Source organism: Protopterus annectens, chromosome 10.part0 (assembly GCF_019279795.1).
Source record: "Protopterus annectens isolate FY-2018-M chromosome 10.part0, PAN1.0, whole genome shotgun sequence".
NCBI lineage: Eukaryota > Metazoa > Chordata > Ceratodontiformes > Protopteridae > Protopterus > Protopterus annectens.
In genome coordinates this window covers 538,843,292-538,856,130 of record NC_056744.1, presented here as the reverse complement: position 1 = coordinate 538,856,130, position 12,839 = coordinate 538,843,292, and the positions used below count along the sequence as shown (strand labels likewise).

Below are 12,839 nucleotides of genomic sequence, written 5' to 3'. Positions count from 1 at the left end.
TTGAGAAGGAAGGAGGGGCATGAGAAATAATGTAGACTCAGAGAGAGCATTCAGACTCCACACAGACCTGGAACATATGTCTGGACCTGAGGCCAGATGCAGGAACTGTGAGGTAGGGATTGTACCACTGTACCACAAACCAGTGTTCAGGCATCTCAGGGATAGTGAGAATATGTCACTAGTTTTGACAACATTTTTACAGTTTCATAAAAATAAGAGTAAAACAAGATATGGTGCATTTGCTCAGCTAAATTTCACTTACTGTTATGCATATTTAAAGTCAATATAGACATGGATAACTTAGATCATTAATATAAACAGTCCTTCACTTTAGCATTCACCTGTAAAAATAAATAAATAAAGTAAAATAAAAAATAAAATAACATTTCTATTTGTCATTAAGTTACATGCATAGCTGTATTTAAAACATCACTGATTACTATACCTGTTGGCAATTTGGGGGCATTTCACATGTTTGCACCTCCTTATGCAGTACTCTCTCAGCTTTACATTCCCATAAATCATGAGAGCAGAGCAAATTGTTGTGTAGTTGAGGCTGACTAATGAAAATATTATATAAAGGGTAATATTCATCCGTTTACAGAAAAAGATAGAGCACATCAGAGATGCAACATAACTTCCGCCGTTAAAGATTTGGTAAGTAATCATTTTTGCAACACGCATGTGAACTTCCGATCGAGGACTACTGAAGGAGGTTGAACTGGACTGCAGTCTTCTTGTATGTCGATTGAGTGAAACAATAATGGAAACGCTGCTTGCCACCATTAGTGCAAAGGGTAGTATGCACCCCAGAAGTAAAAAACTAATGTAGTAGGACAGTCCCTTAGAAAATTCTTCTTTCAAAGTGAAGTTTCCAACAGCAGAAGTAACATTTGAATTCGGTAGAAAACTAGTGTCGCACAATGGAAGACTCGTAAGGATAACAGCAAAGGTTGCAGCAGCAATAACAAGGTAAGGCACCCAGGCAGAAATGTTTTGCTTTACCCAATTGAAATATCTGTTTGCACTGTTAACAATCTTCAAACAGTAAAACACAGAGAGGCAGACCAAAAGCCATGAATTCCATATGGAACTGAACATAGCGAGGAAAAACAATGTATTAACAAGTATGCCCTCTTTCACAAATATGCATATTGCACATGTAACAGATTGAAGGAAGATGTTGGAAACAGCTAACCATACTAAGATTATATCATTTGGTTGGAGCTTTCTCTCCACCTTAAAGTCATAAAGATTTTTAACCAAGATAAAAACATTTCCTAAATAGCCAAAAAATGAAAACAGGGCCACAAACAACACAAGAACAGACATCTCACTTAACCTGTTAATGAGAGAAATAAGAAAAAAGGTCTTGAAGCAACAGATGTTCCAGTAGCTGGCCAGATTTTGTTAATGGTTCATATTCTTCTAGATGTTTATTTCAGGCTTTTCTTTAGCAGCTGTATATAACCTGTTGCAATTTAAATGTTGCTGATCTTGTAAATCTCGTTACTATTATAGACACCGTCACATGCAAATACATACAGAGATATTAAATTCCATTATACCTACACTGCACGGACTGCTGGCAACAGGTTTTTTTTTCTTATACAGACAGCAGTGCACAAGTTCTACTAGAGAAAGTTAGGTTGGCATGAATCCTTTATCTATTGAAGAGATTTGTTTAAGAATATGAGGAAACATAAATCATAAGAACAGACTAAAATAACAAGAGGGAACCTGTGACTTCATGAAGTATGATCTCTGTCTCTCAGATAATACTATGTTTCTAACAAATTAAAATAGTCAGTATGCTGTATTAATGTAACTTTATAGAGTTAATAATAGATATATTTTTAATCATATGTATAATCTTTACAAGTGTTCTTTTGGTTAATAAGTGAGCTTTTTTTAGTCAAATGACTTGTCCAAATAAACTTGAGCACAAGCTGTTCAGAACCTATAAATATTTATGTATCACCTTTCTTTCAGTCTTACTTCAAATTAAGAAGCTGTTAGACTTTTATAATTTCATGCAGAAATTCAGTTTGAAATTGAGATAAATAAAATCTATCACTTGCTTCATCAAAGAGAATGAAGGCTGGATGGGGAAGGTATTCAGATGCTTGAGGGACACCAGGAGTGTACTATGTTAATGAAGTCTAATGGGGGGGGGGGGGTATTCAGAAGTCTGAGGGATACCAGAGGGTGTCCACTGCAATAAATTGAAAAAGCCATCATGTACTATGTTAATGAAGTATAACTCTTAAACATACTTCTTATGTACCAGATTGTCATAGCCAATCATGTCGCAATGTGGGTTATTTTCACCTGGATCTGGGGTATGGTGTGGATGAGGTAGTGATGCCGGGTGAGATGAATCAGTAAAATGAAGGAGTAGGAAATTGCATTATGGTCAAGGTGGATTTTCTCCACTGAGTTTATTGTCAGGGACATAAGCTGTAATTGTTTAATTTGGTAGCTCAGCCAGAATAGCAATTGTGTTTATCACTGATATATTGCTGGTGTAGGAAGTTGAAAGCTCCACTCATTCACTGGTTCTGGGATGTGTAGGCCTGATGTGCTGTAGTGGGGCCTCACAGGCATAGCATGCTAAGGAAGTGTGGATACAGCCCCATACAAGATAAGGAAGTGTGGAAACAGCCCCGTGCCAGATAAGGAAGTATGGAGATAGCCCCATGCCGGATAAATGGAGACTGGATAAGGAAGTGTGGAGATGGCCCCATGCTGGATACGGAAGTGTGGAGAGAGACCATTGCTAGATAAGGAAGTGTGGAGACAGCCCCATGCTGGACAAGGAAGTGTGGAGACAGCACCACGCTGGATAAGGAAGTGTAAAGTCAGCCCCATGTCAGATAAGGAAGTGTGAAGACAGCCCCATGCTGGACAAGGAAGTGTAAAGTCAGCCCCATGTCAGATAAGGAAGTGTGAAGACAGCCCCATGCTGGACAAGGAACTGTGGAGACAGCACCACGCTGGATAAGGAAGTGTAAAGTCAGCCCCATGTCAGATAAGGAAGTGTGAAGACAGCCCCATGCTGGACAAGGAAGTGTAAAGTCAGCCCCATGTCAGATAAGGAAGTGTGGAGACAGCCGCATGCTGGACAAGGAAGTGTGGAGACAGCACCACGCTGGATAAGGAAGTGTAAAGTCAGCCCCATGTCAGATAAGGAAGTGTGAAGACAGCCCCATGCTGGACAAGGAAGTGTGAAGACAGCCCCATGCTGGACAAGGAAGTGTGAAGACAGCCCCATGCTGGACAAGGAAGTGTGGAGACAGCACCACGCTGGATAAGGAAGTGTGGAGACAGCACCATGCTGGACAAGGAAGTGTGGAGACAGCCCCATGCTGGACAAGGAAGTGTGGAGACAGCACCACGCTGGATAAGGAAGTGTAAAGTCAGCCCCATGCCAGATAAGGAAGTGTGAAGACAGCCCCATGCTGGACAAGGAAGTGTGAAGACAGCCCCATGCTGGACAAGGAAGTGTAAAGACAGCCCCATGCTGGACAAGGAAGTGTGGAGACAGCACCACGCTGGATAAGGAAGTGTAAAGTCAGCCCCATGCCAGATAAGGAAGTATGTAGACAGCCCCATGCTGGACAAGGAAGTTTGGAGACAGCCTCATACAGAATTCTCATCTAAAACAGCTGAAATAAGGCAGGCATAGAATTCAGCTTGCCGATTGGCAAAAAGAGGAGGATGCCAGTGCAGAACATTTATGACTATTACCATAACTCTCAAATATAACTGACTTTAGAGAATGTCCCTTATTGTGCTTCATATTTTTGGACTAAACTTCATAAAATGTTTGATTTTGTAGTAAAATTACTGACAATCTTTCTTTATCCTCCAATTGCCTGTTACCCACCCAAACAAACTCATGCATACTCTTCTTAGACATACTCCATATGTAGCTCTGCCCTACCACATCTACACATCTCCTCCCACTTTTCCTTTACTTATCTCACCTCTAGTTTCTAATCTATTTTGGTATTTTGTTCATATATATATATATATATATATATATATATATATATATATATATATGTATATGTGTGTGTGTGTGTGTGTGTGTGTGTGTGTGTGTGTGTGTGTGTGTGTGTGTGTGTGTGTGTGTGTGTGTGTACTCTGTCCTTTTGCCTCTGGTGCAAAGAAGGTGCTCTGTTCAACTTTATCCACATTTCTCACCTGCTATGTCACCTTACAGACTACCATGTAACAGTCATACCTACAATCAGCTCACTAACCAACAGTCATACCAAACTTATGCTAATGGTTTCCCCCTCCCACAACTGTCATGGAGACTCCCTCTGTTCTTACAAAATAACCAAACTTTTGGAACAATCTTCCTCACCCCATCTCAAAAATTTCTGACTATCATGAGTTCAGACTACTTCTACAGGACTACCTAGCTACTCATTGGCTTTGCTTCTGCCACACTCCTGGCTAATTATTCCTCGCTCCATTACTTTATCTTTCTTTTGCATCTCCTATTTCTTCCTCTATCCTGCTGTTTCTAGCATTTCCACTACTTTATTTCATCCCTGTGCTGCACTGCCTATATTTTACAACTTCATCCCACTGCTCTGTAGGACATGGGTTCGTCTGTAGTATGTTCATAATCTGCACATGTAAATAGCAACTGACTTGGTATCTCTTTTAGTAATCATTTCTTCACTAGTGTTATTTACTTCTGCTCTTAATGCATATGTATCCTCTGTTATTTGTATTTGTATATAATTTTAGTGTTAGTACTGTTAATGTTTTTTTTTTGAGCTTTTTTCCCCCTAGACCTCAGCTGAAAATGGGCTCCTAGCCCAGTCAGACATTACCCGGTTAACAAATGTAACAGATGTAATAAATAAATAAATAAATAAATAAATAAATAAATAAATAAATACATCAAACAATAATCCACCTTGGTTACTTCTGTAAGCCTAAATAAATGTTCCGTAAGTTGTATATCGAATGGTTTTATTCAAAAAATAAAAAATTAAAAACAGGATAAAAAAATGGTTGAACACAGCCTGTAACACATTAACAGTTCCAATGAGGTAAAACTTTACAGGCAGACGAATTCAGTCCACAAGTAAAGGCAGCGGTGTGAATGTCTTAATTGACAAGAGTGCTATTAGATCAAAGTAGTTGCTCCCATTGCTCAGTTGCTGCAACTGAAGCTAAAAGCTTTGTAACTGCACATCCCAATCGACCGCACACCCCTAAAGTGTCAAATATATTAAAATAACAGCAAAGTAGCAGCAAAATGTGTTAATGAAATCATACCAAGGAAATAGTTAGGAAAGTATGGTGTATTCTTTGAGAGAAGAGGTTTTGAAAGAATGGTGGGGGAGATATTCACCTTTACTAGATCAAGGCAACACCCAGGAAGAACCAAATAAAGATTCTGCCAACCACTTTTCCAAAGCTATGGTTATGCATTATGGCAATTTTGGGAACACAGTCAAAAATATCATTTCGAAAAATTGGGTGATCATTGAAGGGAATGGTGAGGTGTGTAGTCAACTAGGTACCATCCCCTTATTCATTCACAAGGTAGGGCACAATTTGAAGTACTACTTAGAACATCCTTCGACTTTAAAGGTAGGAGACAAAGGAACCCAGAAATGTGGGGTGTGTAAATATTGCCCACACATATTGGAGGGCACTACTGTCATAGTAGGTAAGTTCCGGATTAGAGTACACCTAGCTAATGGGAATTGTAATAGTAAAGGATTGGTGTACCTAAGCATTTGTACAGGATGTCAAGGGTTCTATGTAGGAAAAATGGAGTGTATGCTCTGTAAGTATATTTATGAACATTTGTACCCAACAGAATCTAGGAACCCTAATAATTCCCTTTTCAAACATACTTTGACAGGGCAAGCCAGCTATAAATTTGACATCTTGGAAAATGTGTTGAGAGACCCTAGGGGTTGGGGACTGAGGTAACAGGATCAATAATAGTGAAATCAAATGGTAACTTAAATTAGGAGCCATGTACCCCCAGGAATGAATAAACATCTCTCCCTAGCACCTATTTTAAAAGATAAGGCACACACACTTTAATTTTATGTGTGCATAAGAAGTGACTCTCATCAAGTGAGAATTTCAACTGTGCAGCATTTGACTGGTGTAATGTCTGTTTAAGAATTCATCAATTGTTGCATTAATTGCTTAATTGGTTAGGAGAACAATTAAGGGGACTATGGGTTGTTATTTAAAACAGCTCAAATGGTGAGATACTCAGGTTTGAGAAAGTCCGCGTTTAAGTGGACGAAAGTGCTTACCATTTGCAATTATTTCCTTGGATTTGTTTGGTGCTGCTATTTGTGCTGTTATTATATCCACGAGTTCAACTGTGATTACTGGGAACTGTTCCTTGGAATTGTTTGACTTCTTATATTCAGCTGCTTTTACTACCATTGGGAATTGGTTCCTTGGAGTTGTTTGGTGCTGCTATCCTTGGCGGTTACACTCAAGAGGTACAACAGTGACTATATTTCCTTGGTGTGATTTGATTGCCACATTTTGCTGCTACTTTGCTGCTATTTAAACATATTTTGGACACTTGAGGGGTGTGTAGTCGATTGGGATGTGCAGCTGCAAAGTTTTTAGCTTCAGTTGCAGCTACTGAACAATGGGAGAGCTACTTTGAGCTAACAGCACTCCGGTCAAGTAACACTTTCACACCATTGCCTTTATTTGTGGACTGAATTAATCTGACTGTAAGGTTTTACCTCATTGGAACTGTTAGTGTGTTACAGGCTGTGTTCAGCCATTTTTTATACTGTGTTTTAATTTTTTATTTTTGAATAAAATCATTTGATATACAACTTATGAAATATTTATTCAGGCTTACAGAAGTAACCAAGGTGGATTATAGGTTCATAGGTTCATACTAGGCTATCTGCCCTAAGGCATTTATAAGCCTAGCCAGAATGTGTTTGGCTTTCACCACCCATTTTAAATGAATTTTGCTATGCCCTTTTTCAAGGTTAGTATACTGTGCCTCTGTTTAACAGTGACACAGAAGTGATACCCGGGTTAAACCTACAATCTCCCATCCACTCATCAAGATTCCTCTTGAAGAGAGTCAATGAGGGACTCTGCCTAACCTGGACTGGGATTTTATTCCAGAGTGAAGGGAGCCTCTGGGTTATGAATCTGTCCCTCCAGCATGTCCTATTTATTTCAGTGCTGAGGTTCAAGTCTCTCGAGCACGTAGCTCGATGGGATTTGGATTTTCTGAGGTGCAGCATGTCCATTAATTCCGGGTTGGACATGGCTTTATACGTCAGGCACAGATCGTCCCTGAACAGGTGGTATGCCACTGAGTAGAGCTGTTGTTTCTTTAACCGGGCAGCATATGGCATCTGTTTGAGCCCTTTGATCCTCTTGGTGAGGTACTTTTGGGGTCTTTCCAGTTGCTGCAGGTGTCTGGTAAGGTACATCCCAAAAGGGGCATTGTACTCAATTATGGGCCTGATGAGGGATGAGTAAAGAGGCACGATGACCTCTCCTGATCTAGATGTGAATCCCTTCATGATTAGGTGGGCTATATAAAATGTTTTTCTAACCACTTTGGCCACGTGGTTGTCAAATGAGAGACTGCTATCAACTTGGGTCCCCAGGTCCCTAATTACTTCTTCTGTACTTAATGGATTACCACCTATGTGGTCATTTGTGGGCACTTTGTTTTTTCCAAAGGGGATGACTATACACTTTTTGGCATTTAGCTTGAGGCCATGGCTCTGGCACCAGTTGTCTGTTTCTGTGAGGCCCTTTTGGAGGATGCTTGTGTCGGCTGGAGAGTCGATTATGGTGCCCAGTTTTCAGTCATCTGCGAACTTGGTCAGCCACAGTCCTTCCGTGTTGGCCTGTACTTCCGAGAAATATATACCGAACAACAGAGGTCCCAGGACTGAGCCTTGTGGGATGCCACTTGTAACTGGTTTGGAGTCTGACATGGCTCCAGCAATTCTAACCATGTGGGTTCTGTCCTTGAGCCAGTTTGCAACCCATCTAGTAACATAGGGGTTTATATTTAAGCTGGTGAGCTTATCTATAATGCCCGAGTGGGGTATTGTATCGAAGGCTTTTGCGAGGTCCAGGTAGGCTGTGTGGACCACCTTCCCCTCATCAATGGCCTTGGTGACTGTTTCAAAGAAATCAACCAGGTTTAAGAGGCAGGATCTGCCCTTAACAAAGCCAAACTGGGTAGGATCCAGTGTCTGTAAGTCCCCAAAATCTTTATTTATGAGGTCCATGATGATCCCTTCCATAGCTTTGCAGACCAAGCTAGCCAGGCTTATGGGGCGATAGTTTCCAGGATCCGTTGAGGCACCACCTTTGTGGAGAGGGACCACTGTTGCTGTATGCCACTCTTTGGGTACATATCCTGTAGTAAGGCTGAGATTGAACAGTAGTTTTATGTTTGGATTTAGCTCTTCTTGGAGTTCATGTAGGACGCAGCCCGGGACACCGTCTGGTCCCATTGATGCTGTGTTTTTTGCTTTGGAGAGGGCGGCTCTTACCTGAGCATCTGAGATGTCATGGGGGCAGCACTCTGCTGGGATAGATATTTGCCCTTTTGGTGGGGAAGGGGTGGAGAAGTTGGCGCTGAACCTGTCAGCTAGGATGTTGGTAATGTCTGTGGGTTCGGTGTATTTTTTGTCATTTTGGACTAATTCTGAGCATATCTGGGAATTCCCACCCAGGTTCCTAACATAACTAAAGAAAGCCTTGTGATTATCCTTAGTGTCCTGTGCAACTTTTCTCTTGAAGCTGGCCATAGATGATTTTATGAGTGCCCGTAGTTTTTTGCTAATACTGATCAGAGATGCCTTCCCTTTTTGGGATTTTGCTCTATCATTTAGTAGCTTCCTCCTTCTATTGTATAGTTTGTTTATGGCTGGGGTCCACCAGACAGGACGTCTGCCTTTGGAGGACTGGGTCTTGGTTTCATTTTGGATTGCATGATCCATGCATTCCTGAAGGTGTTCATAGAATGCATTTATAAAGGATTCTGCGGTCTGGGCCGTATTTTCCACAGGCCCGTGGGCTTTAAAGGATTCCACCTCGGTTTTGAGGAGTGTGAAATTTGCTTTAGAGAAGTTTTTCATTGTGGTTTTCTGGGCAGGAGGTGGGGTCGGGATGTGAATATCCAGTGAGATTAGTTTATGGTCTGATCTTACCAGTGAGGGATACACTTCTGGTCTGGAGCATAGAGTCCCCATGTTGGTGATGTTCAGGTCCAGTATGTTTTCCCCTCTTGTGGGAGTGGTAACAAGTTGTTCCATAGCATTTGAGTTTATAAATTCTAGGAACCTTTGGGCTAGGGTGTTGGAGCTAGAGTAATGCTCCCAGACTATGTTTGGGTAGTTGAAGTCGCCCAATATAATGGTGTTTGGTGAGACCTTCATATTTTCCAGTGTTCCCAGGAAGGCCGAGTGGGGTTCCTGGGTTTGGGAGGGTGGTCTGTAGCAGGCTATAAACTGGAAGGCAGTTTTCATAGGTTCATAGGTTCATAGGTTCATACTAGGCTATCTGCCCAAGGGCATTTATAAGCCTAGCCCAGAGTTTTGTGGCTTTCGCCACCCCTTTAGTTTGAAGGATACTATGCCCATTATTTTGCTGTGCCTCTGTCAAGCAGTGACACTGAGGTAATCCCTGGGGTATACCTGCGATCTCCCATCCATTGGTCAAGATTTCTCTTGAACAAAGCCAGCGAGGTGCTCTGCCTCACATGTACCGGGATTTTGTTCCACAGCATAGGGAGTCTCTGGGTGATGAATCTGTCCCACCAGCACATCCTATTAATAACCGTGTTAAGGTTTAAGTCTCTTGCCCCTGTAGTTCTGATGGATTTAGATTTTTTGAGGTGGAGCATGTTCATTAATTCCGGGTTGGACATGGCCTTGTATGTCAGGCACAGGTCACCTCTGAGCAGACGGTAAGCGACTGAATAGAGCTGGAGTTCCTTCAGTCGGGCAGCATAAGACATATTTTTGAGACCCTTTATCCTTTTGGTGAGGAACTTTTGGGGCCTTTCCAATTGCTGCAGGTGTCGGGTCAGATACATTCCGAATGGGGCATTGTACTCAATCATTGGTCTGATGAGTGATGAGTACAGGGGAACGATGACCTCCCTTGATCTGGATGTGAATCCCTTCATGATCAGGTGGGCAATGTAGAAGGTCTTCCTAACTACTTTGGCAATGTGAGTGTCAAATGAAAGGTTACTGTCAACCTGGGTCCCCAGATCCCTGATAACCTCTTCTGTGCTTAGTGGATTGCCACCTATGTGGTAGCTAGGGGTAACCTTGTTTTTCCTGAAGGGTATGACTATGCATTTTTTGGCGTTTAACTTTAGGCCATGGCTCTGGCACCAGTTATCCGTTTCTATAAGACCCTTCTGAAGGATATCTGTGTCAGATGTGTTTTCGACTATGGTGCCCAGTTTGCAGTCATCTGCAAACTTTGTCAGCCATAATCCTCCTGTGTTTGCTTGTACTTCTGAAAAGTAGATGCCGAACAAGAGTGGGCCCAGGACTGAGCCCTGTGGGACACCACTTGTGACAGGCTTTGAGTCTGACATGGCACCAGCAACTCTGACCCTGTGGGTTCTGTCACTTAGCCAGTTTGCAGCCCATCTTGTGACGTATGGGTTTACATTTAAGCTGGTGAGTTTTTCAATGATACCCGAGTGGGGTATTGTGTCAAAAGCCTTTGCCAGGTCAGGGTAGGCTGTGTGGACTGCCTTGCCCTCATCAATGGCCTTGGTGACTGTTTTGAAAAAGTCAACCAAGTTTAAAGGCATGATCTGCCTTTGACAAAGCCAAACTGGGTTGGATCCAATGTCTGCAAGTCCCCTATGTCTTTATTTATGAGTTCCATTATGATCCTCTCCATAGCTTTGCAGACCAGGCTTGTCAAGCTGATGGGACGGTAATTTCCAGGGTCGGTGGAGGCACCGCCTTTGTGAAGTGGGACCACAGTTGCCGTACGCCACTCCTTGGGTACGTATCCTGAGGTGAGGCTAAGATTAAACAGTTGCCCTAACTGTGGGTTTAATTCCTCATTGAGTTCATGGAGCACACAACCGGGGACACCATCTGGTCCCATGGATGCTGTGTTTTTCGCCTTGGAGAGAGCAGTTCTTACCTGAGCATTTGAGATGTTTGGGGGGCTACAATCCTCTGCTATAGATATCTCTCCTTTTGGGGGGGAGGGGGGGATTTGCACTGAACCTGTCAGCCAGTATGTTGGCAATGTCTGTAGGTTCAGTGATTTTTACATCATTTTGAACTAATTCTGAGCATATCTGGGAGTTTCCTCCCAGGTTTCTAACATAGCTAAAAAAGGCCTTATGATTGTCTTTTGAGTCCTTAGCGACTTTTCTCTCAAAATTTGCCTTGGATGATTTTATGAGAGATCTTAGTTTTTTACTTATAATGATCAAGGGTGTCTTGCCTTTTAAGGATTTTGCTCTATCTTGTAGTAGCTTCCTCCTTTTGTTGTAGAGCTTGTTTATGGCTGGGGTCCACCAGACTGGACGCTTGCCTTTGGTACAAAGAGTCTTTGTTTTGTTTGGGATTGCCTGATCCATGCAGTCCTGGAGGTGCTGGTAGAAGGCATTTGTAAGTGATTCAGCTTCTTGAGTAATGGTTTCCGCTGGCTCGGGGGCCTTGAAAGAGACCACACTAGTCTTTAGAAGTGTGAAGTCGGCTTTTGAGAAGTTCTTCACTGTGGTCTTTTTTATCTGGGGTGGGGGCAGGATGTGGACTTCCAGTGAGATTAGTTTATGATCTGATCTCACCAATGAGGGGTATACTTCTGGTGTTGAACATTGTGACCCCATGTTCGTTTACCCACTGTTAGTTGCACATGGATGCTTCATGCTGTGCCACCAACCTGGAGGTGTGGGTATCTTTGACGAATATTGATACTCCCCCTCCTTTTGTGGTTCGGTCCAAGTTTTGGGGCCGAAAAGCATGGTATGAGGTGTAACCTGGTAGTGCTGGGGTGCTCTCGGGAGCCTTGAACCAGGTTTCTGTTACTGCACAGATATCAATGTTCTCCCTGCTAAGGAGAGTTTTGAGTGCATGCATCTTGAGGTTTAGACTTCTGGCATTGAGTAGCATTACTCTTAGTGTCTTATCCCTTGTGATACCTATGGAGGTGGGTTTGAAGTGTTTTTTTGATCCACGTGACCGCTCTTTTTTGGATTCAAATAAATACATAAAATACCACTAATCAAGGGTACCATTTCCAAACTGTAATTTTACTATATCCCTTGAAAGACTCTGCTAGTCTGTACTACAAATACAGAATTCATGAATACATAAAAACCCATCCAAACCTGAAACCAAAATTAAAAATTGCCTCAAAATTAAAATTAATATCTTACCTTTACTCTACTAAATTATCTTAGTGTGAATACATCTACTCATATCTAGGTCCTGTTAATCATCATAACACAACTAACACGACACCTCCTACCCCAATGCTACAATAATAGTCCCTTTGCACACTAAAAAAAAAAAAAAACAAAAATCAAAAACTAAACATAGTGTCATTAAACATCCATAGTACGCATGATAAAATCACATAACTGCTTGCATGGACAACTAAATATACTCCAGATATGATGGCAACAACTGAAATCTGGATAAATCCTTTCCTACTACTGCACTACCTTTCGGCTTAAAAACTGTTCCTACTTCAAAAAAAATTAATTCACAATTTCAAACTATGTTTACCAGCTGCTGATAACCTCCCACCTCAATGCCTCAAGGTATAGCCAGTGCTATAGCATA

At 41.8% G+C, this 12,839-nt stretch overlaps 1 protein-coding gene across 1 annotated transcript; it reads right to left on the bottom strand.

Moving 5' to 3' along the window:
- Nucleotides 1-429: 429 nt before the first annotated feature.
- On the bottom strand, nucleotides 430-1,101 carry LOC122814180 (taste receptor type 2 member 42-like). The gene has a single exon (XM_044086791.1). The coding sequence runs from the start codon at nucleotides 1,099-1,101 to the stop codon at nucleotides 430-432; it is 672 nt and encodes a 223-aa protein (XP_043942726.1).
- Nucleotides 1,102-12,839: the final 11,738 nt, after the last annotated feature.

What these genes read in the sequence shown, in the direction of transcription:
- LOC122814180 (XM_044086791.1), bottom strand. Translation starts at nt 1,101, where the DNA reads ATGTTCAGTTCCATATGGAATTCATGGCTTTTGGTCTGCCTCTCTGTG.